Raw genomic sequence first — 18,194 nt, forward strand, 5'->3', positions numbered from 1 at the left:
CTCTCTCTGTCTCTCTCTCTCTCTCTCTCTCTCTCCAGGTTCACACCCATGTTTCTCCTGCAAACGCACTGATGAAGATGTGAAGCCGTGTTCGGTGAGTGGGTGTGGCCGTTTCTATCACGAGTCCTGTGCTTGGAAATACGCAGGCACTGCCGCGGAGCCACGAGGCCTGAGGTGCCCACAGCACTGCTGCGCTACCTGCTGGCTGGAAAAGGACTCGCAAAAGGCCCACAAAGGTGTGATTAATGCACACACACCTTCCCACAATCACAGACTGAGACACACTCAGAGTGTCCACAGGGTTTAAGAGGTTTATACAGGGTTTATACGCTCAAGTATAATTTTGAGTCATGTTGTTTATAACATATGTTTTATAGAAAGGTTTATGCGTGTGAATGTGTGTGTCCTCAGGCCGGATGATGCGCTGTATCCGCTGTCCTGTAGCCTATCATGCAGGCGATCTGTGTATAGCAGCTGGGAGCGTAGTGATTACGCCTCACGTCATCGTGTGCAGCAGTCACTCAGGCACAAGGAAGAACGGCCATCTCGGCTCCTCCGTAAACGTAGGCTGGTGTTTCGTTTGCTCGCGAGGTGAGACTCGTTCCCCACTCAGCACAGAGCCAAAGAGCCGGAGCAGCCGGCTAGGCCTAAAGCTTACACACTCACATGGCTGGTTCTTTTACTGAAAATGTGTTTACTGCATGTTGATGAAAAGTTTCAGTCCTGCAGGCCATTGTACAGTGTGTAGCAGTAGTGAGTCAGAGCAGCTGGAGTTGTGTTTCTGCACTCAGCTGAGGAGCTTTACTCTGTACTAGAGTGTCTAAGGGCCAATGTAAAAAAAAAAAAAAAAAAACTGATGTTAACCAAGGCTACTGATGATTGGTACTGTTAAATGCAGACAAATTAACGTAGCTGGAAAAAATGGATGTCTCAGTTTAATTAGAGTTTAGACACTCTGCAGAGATTTTAGATGCCCCACTTGTATATAACAAAAAAATAGACACACTCTAGTAGATACTTAGTTCCTAGTTTCAGCTCAGAAAAGTAGAGGCTCTGATTGGGAAGGTAGATGCCCTGCTCTGGTAGTTACATGGAAGGGTAGCAGCCCTGCTCGTAAAGTTAGAGGCCCCACTTGGAAAGGTAGTGACCACACTTTGAAAGGCTGAGGTCTCAATCGGAAGATACAGGCCTTGCTTGGATGGGTAGAGGCCCTGCATACATGCATATCTGCAGGGAAGATAATCATACATGCATATCTGCACGGAAGAGTAGAGGCCCAGCTCAGAATGGTGCTTTAGATACCCCACTTGGAAGGGTAGAAGCCCCGTTTGGAAGACACTGCTTGGAAAGTTAGAGATTCTGCTCAGCAGGGAAGAGACCCTTCTTGGACATATATAGCTACAAAACACACAGGAGATGTGCAAGAGTATTTTGTTGGCTTTAAATATGTCAGAACCACAAGCGTTTTGTGACTAGGCTGAATAAACAAGCTGTTATGACAGCTGCACTGTATATTCACACAGCACACAATATCACTAGAGTATTTTATCTTTACACTCCTGATCCATTAGTGTGAATGTATGAATATGTGAGCGTGGGAAACAAACATATGAGTGGGTAGGACCAGAAATCTGCTAAACACTTCCTGCATGCATTTTCAGCTGTCCATATCTGAGAGCTTTATCACATGCAGATATCACCCTGAGAAACTAACACACCTGCAGACACCTGCTAAAGCACCAGGAAGTCATTCAGATGAGTGGAAAAGCATCTTCAGCATCATCACTCCACTCTGATTCACTACTACTGCACGTGTTTAATGCCTGCTTTTCATTTAATAATAACACAGTGATTGTAAATGTATTTATGCCACAGCAATAGTTTGGTCAAAAATGAAATGTTCTCCTTACCTCAGCTGTAGTCGGTCAGCTAAGACATGTGACATTTGCTTCTTTAATTTTGCACTGGAGCTATGTCATGGAGTTTTATAGTCTCCAGTTTAGTACAGTGCTAACTCCATGTCTAAACTATTACACACTCGCATCAAACAACATTGTTTGTCTGAGTTACACTATTATTACATAAACAGATTCATACAGGACCAGAATAAATCAGTGTTAAAAACAGTGAAACATCCAGCACAGCTCATCTTAATGACATCTAACTTACAAAATCTGAAAGCCACACATCCTGCCTGAGTCTGAAGCTCACTACAACTGTTTTTACCTAAGTGATGTCTTTTAGACATATGATGCTAAACTGGAGCCTATAGGCTTTCGTTACTTGTTAGCTACATTAACCTTTGTAGCACAAGTTAAATGAAATAAGCAAAATTCAGACATGTCTTGCTTTGATTGACTACAGTTGGAGTAACATGGCCATTGTATACATTTAAGTTTTGGCCTAACTGCTCCTCATACAGTGTGAATATGTTAATTAATGGCCTTTTGCTTCAGTGTTGTCTTTGTCGATGTAAATGTGCCTTTCTAACCATAGCCCACTTTTTGAAAAAATGCAGTTTTCTAACCTCTTTTTTTTATCTTGTCGTCTAATCTTTTTTTCCTTTTAGATGTGCTATGTGTTTATAAGCCGTCGGACCGTGTGTGTCTTAATCTGTAAACACTGATTCAGTGTGAATGAGGTCGAAGCGTGACTGGCGCAGATGCACATCATTTTCTCTTTTGTGTGTGTGTGTGTGTGTGTGTGTGTGTGTGTGTGTGTGTGTGTGTTTGTGTTTGGTGGCTGTAAAGGTGCAATCAGCAAGGAAATTGGTCAGTCTGAGTGTTTTTTAAAGTTGAACTTTAAACAGAATTTAAACTTTTATTCAATCTGTCTTCCATAAGCACGGCATACTATTAACATGGCCAATGTGTTGGAGGTAAAGTAATTTTAAAAAATAGGTTGGAATTATATATTTTAATCAAAACACTGGTAAACACACTCAAAAAAGCATTGTACAGTTCCAGAGTTTTTCCAGAATTTTCCAGAGTGGTAGTTGATGATGAGAATGATGTAATAACATCAAAATCCACATATTTGAAAAGTGCTGGCCATCACTTACTGTTTATTATATCACAAAAGGTGATGATTAATTTTCTGTAACACCTCAGCTCTGAGCATATTGCCTCTCGCTTGAATGCCTTATCATTTCCATAGTAACTAGTAACTCTCTGCTCCACATAATCTAAACCTAATAATAAAGAATTAAAAATTTGCTGCTTTTTAGCAAAGAAATTCTGATGATTGTTGCTTTGGTGTAGTTTTCAGTAACAATGCAAAAAAATGACATCAAGTGGAAATACCTTGAATATAGTCAAATGTATCCGATATAAGATTATTAAACCTATTTCAAGCTGTTTGTACTCATTTCAAGCTTGAAATAGTCTTGTTCTGTTGGCAGGTAATTTTGCTCATTTTAAGCATTTATTTCTAAAAAAAGAAGCAAAATGATCTGCCAATAGAATAAGAAAACGACAAGCTTTAGGTTTAATGATCTTATATTTGGTTTCTTGTTATCTTATAATAAGAAATTTTAGATAAATATATGACTATATTCAAGATATTTTCACTTGCTAAGATGACTTTTTTTGCAGTGAAGGAGACGTTTAAGGAATGAGTTTGTGGAATGAGTCTGCAGTGTCAGCGCTTAGTAAGTTTTCCAACATGGGAAAGTCTTCAGGACAGAGTGTGTGGTACTTTCTCAGTAACATGGCAAGCTGTATAAATGGATAAAAAGTCATTCAGTAGCGAATAAAAATTTGTAATAGTTGGTGATTTGCTGTGATATATGAGGAATAAAACACTACAGGAAGTGCTGTTATAGCACAATACTCAGTTTTGGAGTGGTAACCGCATTACAACACCCTGTCACTGATTATTTTCCTGTAACAGCACATCCCAAAGTGTTTCATTTTTGTGTAACTAACTATATATAAAAGATGGTTTGTTTGCAGAATAGATTCATTTCTTGATGCAAATGTACGGACGTATTGTACTGGATTTGTCGTTGCTCTACATTTCCTATTATTTAAGGGATTTGAATCAACATTGGCTAGATGTTCATATGGCAGTTCAAGGTTTATTTTAAGCGTGGTAGTTGCAACCATGTGATCACGGCCCTGGTTATTAAATGACAAATGATGGCCAGCACTTTCTGAACATGAGACATTTTGGATATTAATGTTATTTAAACATTGCTCTGAAAGCTGTTCTAAAGTCATCTATAGAGACGTACACTTTTACAGCTAGCATTCATTCAGTTGTAAATACAAGAACCATGGAGTTGCAGGTGCTAGTTTGTATCTGCAGCGCAATTTTTATTTACAACCTTTATATTATTGAGAACATTTTTAAACAATGTACTTCGCACATCCTCACAGAAACATACCAGTGTTTTATGGCATCATTTTGCTCCCTCACTGACATGCTATCGACTTGTAGCACTGATTGCACCTTCAGCCTTTCGATTCATAGAATAGAAATTCCCTTTTCTTCTAATAAGTCGTGCTGTAACTCCTTAGGAGTAGAAGCTGAGTAATGATCATTCTTTATTGTAGTGTCTGTAGAAATCCTGATGAGGAGGGTGTTGGCTTGGGAGAAGATGGGGGGGAAAAAAAACAAGTCTTTATAGTGCTACTGTTACTATGAAAACTGAAAATATAACTCAGAATAGTTTATACTTCTTTATAAGCCAAATGTGAGCTATTACCTCACATGAAACTAAAGACAAATAAAACTCCTGAGATAGTGATGCTGGTGGAATTTATGGTAAATGCCAAAAATGAAACAGCAGATTTACAACAACAGCTATTTGCACTTTAACCATTGATTCCCAGGCCAACACTGAAAACTCCAAAATGTGTGCTTTCTTCTTTCAGGACTCCCTACATCCCGTTCAGGAGTCTGTGTGTGTGTCTGTGTGTGTGTCTGTGTGTGTGTCTGTGTGTGTGTCTGTGTGTGTGTCTGTGTGTGTGTCTGTGTGTGTGTCTGTGTGTGTGTCGTGTTTAGCTTGGTGTGTGTTCTCTGCAATCATGGGGAGTGTGATTGACTGCTCACGGGTTTTCCTGTTTGTCTCGTGTAGGACGCTTAGTGCACGACCTCACTGACACCGTATTAAGTTCTTATACGTTTAAGTCTCACTACCTTCTGACTGAGTCAAATCGTGCTGAGTTGATGAAATTACCTCTGATTCCTTCTCCTTCGTCAGCTACCCAAAAGAATCCGGCCAAAGGTAACTTCACGTTCGCTCCCGTCCCCTTTTTACCCTGTCGCTTTTCAAGCCTTTGCTTTTATTTATTTATTTTCTGGTTTGTTTTTTAATTTCAGCTCTTCTAATTTGCAGCCACTAATGCAAACGCTGGACTTAAAATAACGTACGGCTCGCATAATAACAGCTTAGTGTTGTTTAGCTTAGCAGTAAGCAGGCTCAGTCGTGCGATATATTAGGCATGTGCTGATGATTGTTGATGTAATGTGTCTTATACTATATCAGAAGTACTAGCATTTTAAAATTCCATTTATTAGGAGGCGCCCTAGGTAGGCAGCTTTTTTTTTTTTTTTTTTTTTTTTTTTTTGGAGATGAAGACTCCCATTCGTAAGGCAGCATAAGGACGGCTGTCCTCTAGGGTTCCTTCAAAACATTCCTATATTTGAAAGAACAATGTTTTATCAGTGTCGTTTAAAAAAAAAAAAAAAAACAATATTATGATAATTTTGCAAACTGTGGTAAAAGTTTAGGCAATTATCATAATATGAGAATGTAGCGTCAGCACATGCTTGGTATACACACTTACAAATTGCTAGATGCTTTTACAGATTAGTGCTGAGGCTGTGTGCGTGTACGTGTGTGTGTCTAAAATCCAGCAGCCAGTCGCACCAGTTGAAATTGAGTTGGATGTTGAGGGTGAAGTGTTAAACTGTACAATTTGAGTGGTCAGTGTTGAAGTGCTGAGTCGTCACACCACAGACTCAAGGTGCCTCAATACTGCATAAAGTGACGACAGATGTATATCCACCAGCTGATCAGTAACACCAGCTGACAATAAACAGGAAATTAACACCGCGTCTATGATTTCAGCTTGGACTCTGTGATCTCCTGTATTTCTTCTGAACCAAAACAGGAGGTACATAAATATAAATGTACATTTACAGCATTTAGCAGTTGCTCTTATCCAGAGAAACAGAAGTACATTGAAGCCTGGAACACACATCCTTACTCTAGTATATATACGCTATTGTCTAGAAGAATAGCGTAAAACTAAAACCCTGTTATATTATAATACTCTTATACTGTGATATAGTAGTTTATGAACTTGAAGCTGCTTTACGTTTGCATTAGGGTATAATAACTTGCCTTCCACTGGTGCAACTGACTAACTTGCAGCTGGCTACTGGTTTCCCAAAACTGCACGACGTTTAACAGTAATAAACTTATTCTATTCATAGAATCCAACTCTGTGCTTAACACAGAAACACAGGGTTAAAAAAAGACAGAATTGATCCACAAAAGTCAATAAAGTAACTCTAAATGTAGCCAACATATTTGGTGTGTGAATATTGCCTTAGTTTTGCACTGGAGCTATGTCAGGAATGCTTATAGTCTCCATTTTTAGTGCTTTAGTGCAAACTGCAAACTATCTAATGATGCTTTCACATATGCAGTGTTTAGTCTGTTTGACTGGAACCCTGGTGTGTTTTCTCCCTCAGCGCGGTTCTTTAGGCAGGTCAGAGCACAGCGATCAGATGCAAACTGAATTGCCAGTCCTCGAGCATTTGAGCAACATGGTCACTGTTCACTTCCGAATCAATTCCAGCGCAGTTCAGCTGCAGTAAGAAAGCGATTCGACTCTGAATCAGCTTAACCAAGCTTTTTTTTTTTTTCTTTTCTAGATGTGAGCTGCTAAACTGAGGCAAAGGACAGAGTTGTAGCACTGTATAAAAGTTTTAAAAAGGTCATTTATGTAATTAATATGTAATGAATTAATGGTGTATTTAGCTCCAGCTCAGTGCCTGAGAGATTTTTGGCATTTCTTCGCACGCTTTGCAAAGTTCTGCCTACCTCAATGAGGAAAAATGTAATTCCGCTTCAAGAATTGTTTTCAGCCCCTCAGCATCGTTTTGTCTATTTTATAGTGTCCGAAACCGCATAAGCGTGGCTGTCTGAGATTTAAAAAAGTGTTTAAGTTGAGTGTGTGATGACCTAGGTATGCGGTTGAAAGATGCTAAACCTCGTAGCCTCGTAGCTCTAGTACACAACTTCAGACACCAAAGACTTCATGGCTGATTGACTACATTTGGGGTAAGGGAACATTGTGTATATTTTGTTTTATGACAAACTGTTTTTGTTTTTTTGTTTTTTTAATGAAAATTCAGTTGCCTGTAGTTATTTTGAGTCCTTGAGCTGCACTTTCATGACACACACCACGAAACCTTCTTTAAATCACTTTGGGTTTTGGTTTTATTAACATTCGCTTTAAGCTTATCCTTCGTTTTGTTTTGTTTTGCTTTTTAATCCAAACCTATTTTGGATGGCAGCATGTAAATTCTTTGCATTTTACTTCTCATTCATTTTTTTGGCCTCGTCATTTGCTGCACAGATTTTTTGCCATTCAAAACAGTTTGGGTTGCGAATATTTTGCTTCTGCTATTTAGTGCAGGTGCGCTAAGTGCAGCTGAAGTGTGTGTGTGTGTGTGTGTGTGTGTGTGTGTGTGTGTGTGTGTGTGTGTGTGTGTGTGTGTGTATGCGCGCATGCCGCTCATCATCTTGCATCTAATCCACTCGCTCTGGCTGTGTCTCAAATGACTGTAAAAATACTCAGAATTTCTCAAATCTCACCCTCGAGAGTGGGCCCCAGAAATATCCAAATAGTCTTGCTGCATTTCAGCTTGTTTTAATGTACCCTTGTTCACTTCCCCTAACACACTCAGAAGTGTGAGTCGTCTAGTTTATTACATGATTGTGCATTTGCAGCATGACAAGGGGAGCGTCTATCGGGGATTGTTCAGATTTCTCTAATATGGTCACGAGTGAGTATGTTAGAAGTGTTAGAGGAGTGTGAAAAACTTCATTTTAAATTTTATCACTTTAGTCGTGAAATTAATTGGTCTACAATGATGCCTCATCAATTACGCTACACTGGCTGTCATACCTCGACTGAGGGGAAGTCAATGAGGGTGCAGTAAAAACAGCCGTGCAGTTCCGTGCTCATCCTCAGTGCGTTTAGTGTTTGAGACACACTTGCTTTTGGGTGAGGTTTGGTGAATTGCGACCGCCGACGATTAGGAGCTAGGGCTAGGACTGGCCCACAGTAATGCACCTGTGTGTTTAATGTGTGTGTATATATGTGTGTGTGTGTGTGTATATGTGTGTAGGAGGAAGACTCCTGTGCTGCGAGGCATGTCCCGCCTCCTTCCACCCGTCCTGTTTAAATATGGAGATGCCCGAGGGCGCCTGGCTTTGTACTGAATGCAGAGCGGGAAAGAAACCTCGCTACAAACAGATCGTCTGGGTCAAGCTGGGCAACTACAGGTGAAAATGCAGAACACATCCAAACGAGGTCATACAAAGGTCATACAATGGGATGACAATGTAGGACATTGTAAGATGAGTGCAAAACAGTGCTACATTGTACAGTAATTACAGCAGACAGTGTGGCTTCACAGGGAAGCAGGAACATTATCACAGAACTGACCCTAACACAGTGTCGCTCCTGTTAGCCTCAAGACGTTGCAATTCGCTGCCCGTAACAAAGCTGATAAAATAATACACACCTGCAAGCCTGGTCCAATACTGAAACTTCCATCTGGATGCTCAGCAGGAAATAATGGTGCTTAGGGGAAGAGTTAGCAGTACTGGCACTGATTGGTCACGCGAACAAACTGCGATCAAACAAAGAAACAGCATTAATCAAAATTAGCGTTCTGTGGTGGACAGAGCAGTCGTGTAGGCATGTAAACAGAGTGTCAGTGTGGGAAATGAAGGAACTCACCAAACCTCTCAAGTGGCCTAGACTAAAAATTGTGCATTTGTATGCCTCACTTATAAGATTATTTTTTTCTTTTTTTTTTTTTAAATTTCAACTGCATAAAAAGTAAACATTATTTATGTCCCGTTGTGATTTCTCTGTTGTGTAGATGGTGGCCCGCTGAGATCTGTAATCCTCGGCTGGTTCCGTCCAACATCCAGAATCTGAAACATGACATTGGGGATTTTCCAGTCTTTTTCTTCGGGTCGCACGATTACTACTGGATCCACCAGGGCCGAGTTTTCCCATACTTGGAGAATGACAAGAACTTCGCTGAGGGACAAATTGGGATTAACAAGACTTTTAAAAAAGGTAGGAATAAAGGCTGATAAGTTCATGGTGTGAGAATCATCAACTTGCCTCTTCCAGTTAAAGATGCAGTTTATGTATATATCTTTTTTTCTTTCAAATTTGCAAAAATATTGCTGAGCTAATCAGTCACATACTGTAAAAAACATATATAATATTTTAGCAAGTACCAGTATATTTAATATAGGCAAATTGAACTAAGGTTTCTCTTTTTTAGATTGCTTTTAAACAAATATTAGATTATAAAACCTACAATCTTTAGATAACTTTTCCTTTATTCAAGATATCTTCACTTGCTAAAATGTCATTTTATGCAGTGTGACAATGTAGGACACAGTTTTCACTGCACTTGGAAAGAGTAATTATAATACCTCTGTGGTATTGCGCGTGTGTGTCTGTGTGTGTCTGTGTGTGTCTGTAGCACTTGAGGAGGCAGCGAGGAGGTTCCAAGAACTGAAATCTCAGCGAGAGACCAAAGAAGCTCTGGAACAGGAACGCAACTCACGACGGCCTCCGCCATACAAACTCATCAAGGTACAACACAAAGACTCACTCTTTAACACAACACACATTTCTTCTTCCTTTTCTGTTGATTTAAACATTTAAACATGTACACATTTTCTCCCCTGCTCAGTGTAACAAGCCCATAGGGAAGGTGCAGGTGCGTGTGGCTGACCTGTCGGAGATCCCGCGCTGCAACTGCAAGCCGAGCGACGAGCGCCCGTGCGCTCAGGAATCAGAGTGTGTGAACCGGGCGCTGCAGTACGAGTGTCACCCTCAGGTGTGTGCCGCCGCCGAACGCTGCCTCAACCAGAGCTTCAACAAACGGCAGTATCCAAAAATGGAAGTGATCAAGACGGAGACGCGCGGCTGGGGCCTCAAAACCAAACAGGACCTCAAAAAGGTCAGTCAGAAATACGGACGTCTTTCTCCAAGTCATAACACTAGGTGACGGGAGTGCCTGAGTGGACAAGGGCAGGGAAAGTTAAATTTGATCAGCCAATCACAAACTTGATCATATGACATGACCAGAATAGTTTATATTTAACATCTTATACTTAGATACTTAACATCAGACTACTGCTAGTGTGCTGATATGTCGAGAGTGGCGATAGTTTGTGACTGGTTTAAGCTCTGCTGATGTCCGCCCAATGAAACCTGTTGCTCGGCAACATCAGGACATCTTTTGCCCCTGCTGTTTCAAACTTTAGCAGAAGTTTGTCCTATCATGGTTGATAAAGGAACATGTAAACAGTTGTTTTTGTAAGTTGTCTTAGAAACAGGACCTCATGTTTCAGAAGAGTAATGTTAGAGTTAAAATTGACATGAGGATCGTGTGTGTGTGTGTGTGTGTGTTTGTGTTTGAAGGGAGATTTTGTGATGGAGTACGTAGGAGAACTGATCGATCTGGAGGAATGTCGACAGCGAATCAGCCATGCCAACAAGAACCATGTGACCAACTTCTACATGCTCACCCTCACCAAGGTAATATTTTATTTTAACCACTTTGGCCATGTCCTCAGTCAAGCCCAGCGTGAGCAAGGATTTGTTCATCTTTTAGTCAAAGTGTAAATACACACTGCCTGGCCAAAAAAATGTTGCACACGCTAATATTTCATTGCACCGCCTTTAGCTTTGATTAGGGCACGCATTCGTCGTGGCATTGTTTCAACAAAATTATGCAACGTCACAACATATATTTATGTCCAGATTTGCATTAATTTTTGGCCAAGATCTTGTATTGAGGATGGGAGAATCGAACCACTCTGTAAAGTCTTCTCCAGCACATCCCAAAGACTTTCAATGGGGTTAAGGTCAGGACTCTGTGGTGGCCAATTCATGTGTGAAAACGACTCCTCATGCTCCATGAACCACTCGTTCACAATTTGAGCCTGATGAATCTTGGCATTGTCATCCTGGAAAAGCCATTGATGGGATAACCTGATCATTCAGTACATACAGGTACTCACTCAGCTGACTTCATTTCATTGCCGCATAATGACGCTGAGCATTGACCTGACCAATGGAAGCAACCCCAGATCATAACACTTCCTCAAGAGGCTTGTACAGTAGGCACTATGCATGACAGGTGCATCACTTCTCGCGCTTCCCTTCTTACCCTGACACGCCCATCACTTTGGAATAGCGCCTATCACTTTTCCATTGCTCCACAGTCCAAACTTTATGATCCCTAGCAAACTGAAGTCGTTTTTTTTTTTTTGTTTCGAATTAGCTGTAATTTCTCTTCACATTATGCCTGTGGAAATGGTCAAACTTTCACTTTCATGAGAAGCTACACACTGCATCAGTTAGGGTTAAAAGAATTGTTGCCAGCTGAAACATATTAATCTCTGCAGTAATGATCCAATAATAGGCTCTTAAGAATTTGCTTATTTAAAACAGTGAGGTTTTTTTTTTGGCCAGGCAGTGTATAAATATGACCGGATGCCATGAATAGGAAACCTAAAATGGTTATATTGTTAATAATAATTGTTTTATAATAGTATTATTATAATAATAACAAAAATAATAATAATAATAAATTACACCGTAATACTGGTATTACCACTAATGTTAAAGTAAATTGGAGAAAACTACAAGCACTGCATCCTGCTGGATCGGTTTGGAAGATGTTTGTGTGTGTGTGTGTGTGTGTGTGTGTGTGTGTGTGTGTGTGTGTGTGTGTGTGTGTGTGTGTGTGTGTGCGCGTGTGCGCGTGTGCGCGTGCGTGTTTCAGGATCGTGTGATTGATGCTGGGCCCAAAGGGAACTTGTCTCGCTTTATGAATCACAGCTGCAGCCCAAACTGCGAGACGCAGAAATGGACAGTGAACGGAGACGTCCGCATTGGCCTCTTCACTCTGTGTGACATCGCTGCAGGTGAGAGAGCAAACACTAATCCAGCATTCTCTTTAGCTCGTTATTATGCGCAATACATTCAAATGCAAAAAGTTCGTATTTAAGATCTGATGTTCAACTCTGTCACGTAATGTGATTTTAACAAAACAATAAATAAATATGAAAAAAATCAGAAAAGTTTGTGATGTTATGACTGCCTTATGATTTTCTTATTTAAAAAAACAGTACAGGTTTCAGCTTCTGGAGTTTAATGTGATACCATGGCATTGTGTAGTGGTACTGATAATGTTTCCTCTCTCTGTAGCAGTATAACATTGTAGGCTCATTAATATTTAAATGTAATCGAAATGAAAACTCAAATGCAAGCTTAAATTTAGGAAGTTAACTGCTGATGGGTGGGGTGAAGTGAATTGAAATGTATTGAAACCTTTATAAACTGGAGATTCAGTGTTTGAGGTTTTTACATGCTGTGAGTTATAGGTGTGTGTGTGTGTGTGTGTGTGTGTGTGTGTGTGTGTGTGAACAGACACTGAACTGACATTTAATTATAACCTGGACTGTTTGGGGAACGGGAGGACGACATGTCACTGCGGAGCTGAGAACTGCAGCGGCTACTTGGGAGTCCGACCAAAGGTACACACATACACACAGACATAGGGATTAGTAGATTGTATTTATCACCACTGTGTGTGTGTGTGTATGTGTATGTGTGTGTGTGTGTGTGTGTGTGTGTGTGTGGAGAATAATAGTAGCTATAGCTACATTTCTGCATTTAAATTTCTCATCCCTTTTTTATTTTTTCCTTTTTTCTTTCCGTCTGCTCTGCTCGGTCTCATGAGTATGTGTGTGTAATCTTCTCCTGTTCCTCAGAGTGCTGTGGTGTTGGAAAAGGAGGAGAAGGTGAGGAACTCGAAGCTGAAGGTGAGGAAGAGGAAGCTGAAGACGGAAAGCCGCAGTCATGATTATTACTGCTACTGCTGTGGCGAGGGCGGAGAACTGGTCATGTGTGACAGGAAGGACTGTCCCAGAGCCTATCACCTGCTCTGCCTCAACCTGACCACGCCCCCTTATGGTACGCTAAACCACACCCATTCACACAGAGTGAGCCTGTAAATAACTACACTATCTATATGGAGTTCTCTTCAGTAACACAGACTGATTCACTGGATGACTCTTTGACTCACTCAGTGAATCACCAAAAAAACAAAGACATTGCATATGTACATGCTGAAGTGTTGATGTGCTTTTGGCTTTTTTATATTCATGTATTAGTGACTGTATATTCTGGGGAACATGCAGAATTTATACCACAGGTTTACATCACATGCTACAACAAAAAATACTTTAAGGAGACCAGGTGATATCGGTTAGATTACTTGTTAGTCTGTGACTCACTGAGTTACTTATTAAACGTTTTCCCGATTCACTTAATTAATCCTTGACTCACTCACCAAATGACATCCTACCTCGCACAGTCAGTGACTCACTGATTCAGTGACTCACTCATTGAATCTGTGACTGACTCGGTCAGTGATGAACTCACTCAGTGAAATTGTGACTCAGTCAGTCAGTGACTCACTGATTCACTGATTAGCTGACTTATTGAAACTGTGACTGACTCAGTCAGTGACTCACTGATTCAGTGACTCACTCACCCACTGAATCTGTGACTCACTCACATCCCGACTTACTCTCTAAGTGACTCAATCTCACATAGACTGTTTGACCCATTCACTGACCCTTTCACTCACCCAAGTAATCCAAGTAGACTCAGATACCCTTTTGTTGTGACTCATACATTGTTGCGTGTGTGTGTTCAGGTCGCTGGGAATGCCCTTGGCACCAGTGCAGTGTGTGTCAGCGCCCCGCCTCTGCTTTCTGCCACTTTTGCCCCGCCTCTTTCTGCCAGGATCACGAGGCGGGGCAGCTGGTGCTTTCTGCCCAGGATAACCGGGCCTGCTGTCCCAATCACGACCCAGAACGAGCACCCAGTCTCCCTACTGCTGTGAGGGTGAAGGAGGAAGAAGAAGCAGAGAGGGAAGAGGAGGATGAGGGGGATGCAGAGAGAGAGGCAGAAGAGGATGAGGAAGGAGAAATGGCTGAGTGACTGAGCCACAGCTCTTATATGGAAATACTTCAACACGGTGACTGGAATTCAGAAAAACGAGGCCCTCCATGCAGCTAGGGGGCGGTGTGCAATTCAAAATCATTATACATACAAGTTGGTTGTTGTCCATTCCAGATCTACAGCAGAAGGTGATCGTTTTTGAGCCGAAAAGTCACAATTTACGACTTCACTTTCAGATCCAGAAATGTGGAAATGAATCACACAGCACCCACTAATCGTCACTTTACCTATATTTTCTTTTTCAAGCCGGGTTCTAATTCATCCTCAGAGCAGAGCCGAGATCTTTTACACACTCTACGGTACCTACAACACCTTGAGAACTTCATTCAATGTACCTCAGTGTAAATAGAAAGGATTCATACGAGAAACGTAGATCAGATTCTCTACACTAGAATTTTCACTACATGTCTGAATATCGGCTAGTTGTGGAAAAAAAGGACTGTGACTCCGGTTTTGGTTACGTGCTGCCTCTTCATACCCGTGCGTTTGTGATTTGTAAGATATATATATATATATCACGAATATATTTATGACTACGTTTACATCCGCTCACAATGTACAGTATTGTTCATTGGTATTATTAGTGAGTTTGATATCACTATTCTTAATGTCATTGTATACGTGCCCCCCCTTTTTTTTTTTCATCTCACTCAGCCTGTGTTAAGTTCAGACTCACTCCTTGTCGTGACTAATTAATTTCATAGACAAGCACTTAAATTTCAGCATTTTTATGAGGATCAGCCATGATAAACACCTGAACACTGCCATCGTTGGTGTTGTGCCGATAGGAATATCAGTCCATAAGGAATTTTTTTAAAATATCATTTTCGGTGATGTCGCCAATGTACATTTTCTTTTTTTTAAATTTCATTTGTACACAATAGTGACCACTTTTAAGGTATCATAATCACAGTGTACCTTAATAACCCAGTCGAATTAACAACCCAGGATTTTGATGAATGCTACAATGTCTTGAGTTGTTCATTCAGATTTGAATGATTTGGTAATGGCACCAATGGCAATGCATAATCATTATGCTCACTGAACTCAAAATGTCCTAATTTTGTGACCATTCCTCAACCAGTTGGAGATGGTCTGCAGTGCAGCATCCATGTTTAAATGAATTTCCAGCTCATGACGGAGGCAAAAACCAGCAATGCCTTTCAGTAGGTTTATGACGGTTACCAAAATGTATTTTAACTTTTAACTACTATTCCATATGTTACTTTATTAACTCAGTAGCGTTGATCGTGGCAGACGTTCAGTGCATCCTGGCACAGTGTAGAACAGTGTTCAGCAGGGCTGCACGATACAGACAAAAATATTAGACCTGGTTAAAAATGGGCCAGAACCAAGAAGGTGGATCTATTGGATCATTTGAATGCTGCTGTGATCTAAACACTCAGACATGTTTATCTGGAGTGTCCAAGATTAGGATAATCCCAACACACAATAAAATATTGAGTACCCTTGTATAAATCAGTATTGCTTAGCCAGTCGATTTGTTCATTTGCCTTCCCACTTCACCACTACATGTTATTAAATCTAATCCTGTAATTCCAGACGTTCTTTAAGTCTGCAGAACCTTGGAAGTTTGTCACTGCCAAAACAAGGCTTTTTAAAACGTGTTGCATCCAGCAGTGGTCCTGTCCTGTACTCGAAATCTGGAGCGCTGTTCACGCCTCATGCACTTTGGTTTTGTTCATGTTGTTGGAGTTACAATGCCGAGCCTGTTTACACACAGAGGGTTAAAAAAAATCCAGCACATCACTGTTTTTGTCACAGTTTAGAGATATGGGAAGATATCTTTGAATTACTGTGTAAGAGCTTCTATTTTTCTAACACTGTACTAAAATATTTAGGTTTCAGTGTTAAACATTTCTGTGGAAATAACCCGAATGAATGTTGGAAAATTTTGATTTTCCAACTAACAGCTGATGTAATAACGTATGTTACCGCACCTGACCGAACAGCAGCTTTGCTTACATTAGCACTCAATGAAACTGCACAGTAATTACAATTCTACAACACATACTCATTATAAATACACTTTCTTTCTTTGTTTTTCCTCTTTTTCCCCCATTTTTTTTTTCTTTTCCCTATCTTTCTTTCTTTGTTTTTCTATACTTTTCACTTTCTTTTTAAAACATATTTTCTTTCATTTTTCACCCTTTTTTTTTAAACATTTTTCATTCATGTTTTCCTTTTGTCTTCCTTTTGCCTATATTCTTTTTCCTGTTGTTTCCTCCATGACTTTCAGTGACTATTCAGCAGGCTATGTCCTTTAAGAAGCGCACATGTAGTTGTGACAGGTCTACTATCTCATAATAATGACAAATATGTGATATGCTGGATTTTTTTTTTTTTTTTGAGTGGATTAATGTGTAGCAGGTTTGATGATGAGGTACGACTTTTTGTTTATCATTAGCACTTTTCTCCGTGAGTGAGCAATGCAGTTTGTGCAGTGTGCACTCTGTCTCCAGTCTCAGACAAACAGTTTAACACAGAAGTGTGTTTGGTATCCTGACATGAAACATTTGGTTTTTTGTATGCCCTTATTGTATTTTGACTTTCACTAATTCAATACAAATTAAGTGTTTCAGTTTCCTTCTGATGAAATGCCTTTCAGTAGTCCTAGAATTTGTATAAGTATAAATTGAGCTAAACGATTTAAAAGGCATAGTGTTACTGATTGGACGTTTAAGACGAGCCTTTGTTGCCATATCAGCCATTTTGTATTTACCTCCTTAAAGAGTGTTAGTGCACTGTACTTCACTGTTTTTTTATACGTGATTTAAAGTGTCATAAATCATCTTGTGCATGTTTGTGACTGTTCTTTATGTTGTTCAATTTTATATTTTTTAATATGATGCCATCTCACCAGCTCCAAGGGAAATCATTTGTGTTGACGTGTTAAGGACGTGTCACATTCCTTTCATAGACTGTTTAAGGAATCTTGCTACTGGACTTATTTCTGTTGTGTGTAAATCTTAAGTGTTAATGTAAAACTCACCACGCGCGTCAAGTCGCAGTATACACTCCAACTGAATAAAAGTATCGTAAATGATATTATCTGGGTAGAACGAGCTTCTCTGAGTTTCATAGAGGGCTGTGCTCCTGAGTGGGGGTGTGGCCACAGTGTTATTGTGTTCTGGGACATTACGGCGTCAAGCTCGTCCAGCTGTACATAGTAGAAAGTAAAGAACTCCACTATCATTATATCGTAGTGTCTAAAGAATGCCTGTAAAATTACTTCTGAATGTTTGTGAACGTATAGGCACATTCTTTTTGTAACTTTCTTTTACTGTATTTTTTATTTGACCAACTTTTGAGATGGTTTTTTTCTTCAGAATTGCTAATTTATTCAGAGAAACAACATTCCACAGATTTACTCGCTCTCAGACTTGCCTGGTTCGACTTCAATAAAATCTCTACTGAATGTTCACACTTTCTGTTCAACTGCTTTTATTTAAGAACAGATGTGCAAAAACACTGAGCCTGCACTATTTTTCCTTTTTTTCTTTTTCCCTATTCATGTTCATGCTCTTGTTGCCTCTAGGCTGGACTACTGTAATGCCTTGCTCTCTGGATGTTCCAGTGTGTGCACAAACTAGCTCCAGTTAGTCCAGAATGCAGCAGCTAGAGTCCCTACCAGAACCAGTAGATTGGACCCCATCGCCCCTATCTTATCCACACTGCATTGGCTCCTAGTGAAATATTGCATTGATCATAAATACTACTAATGACCTATAAAGTACTGAAGGGTCTCACACCTCTGTACCCGAGCAAACTTTTGGCCTTTTATGATCCACTGTGCCTGCTTCGATCAAAAAGTGCAGGCTCTTTGTTGGTACCTAGAATAATGAAGACTACAAC

At 40.2% G+C, this 18,194-nt stretch overlaps 1 protein-coding gene across 4 annotated transcripts in view; it reads left to right on the top strand.

Annotated features, from left to right (window-relative positions):
- nsd3 (nuclear receptor binding SET domain protein 3) overlaps positions 1–17,763 on the top strand; it is a 37,692-nt gene extending 19,929 nt beyond the window's left edge. For 2 of the 4 annotated variants that reach the window (XM_053241159.1, XM_026942585.3), the window contains exons 12-23: positions 39–236; positions 412–591; positions 5,081–5,230; positions 8,371–8,527; positions 9,133–9,335; positions 9,754–9,866; positions 9,967–10,236; positions 10,701–10,817; positions 12,070–12,211; positions 12,717–12,823; positions 13,061–13,262; positions 14,011–17,763. In XM_053241159.1, the coding sequence (XP_053097134.1) occupies positions 39–236; positions 412–591; positions 5,081–5,230; positions 8,371–8,527; positions 9,133–9,335; positions 9,754–9,866; positions 9,967–10,236; positions 10,701–10,817; positions 12,070–12,211; positions 12,717–12,823; positions 13,061–13,262; positions 14,011–14,297 (2,126 nt within the window). In that variant the 3' untranslated portion in view covers positions 14,298–17,763. The remainder of the gene's footprint in view (positions 1–38; positions 237–411; positions 592–5,080; positions 5,231–8,370; positions 8,528–9,132; positions 9,336–9,753; positions 9,867–9,966; positions 10,237–10,700; positions 10,818–12,069; positions 12,212–12,716; positions 12,824–13,060; positions 13,263–14,010) is intronic. The other 2 variants (XM_026942586.3, XM_026942587.3) reach the window with 2 other exon arrangements.
- Positions 17,764–18,194: the final 431 nt, after the last annotated feature.

The sequence above is a fragment of the Pangasianodon hypophthalmus genome, chromosome 17, assembly GCF_027358585.1.
Source record: "Pangasianodon hypophthalmus isolate fPanHyp1 chromosome 17, fPanHyp1.pri, whole genome shotgun sequence".
Classification (NCBI taxonomy): domain Eukaryota; kingdom Metazoa; phylum Chordata; class Actinopteri; order Siluriformes; family Pangasiidae; genus Pangasianodon; species Pangasianodon hypophthalmus.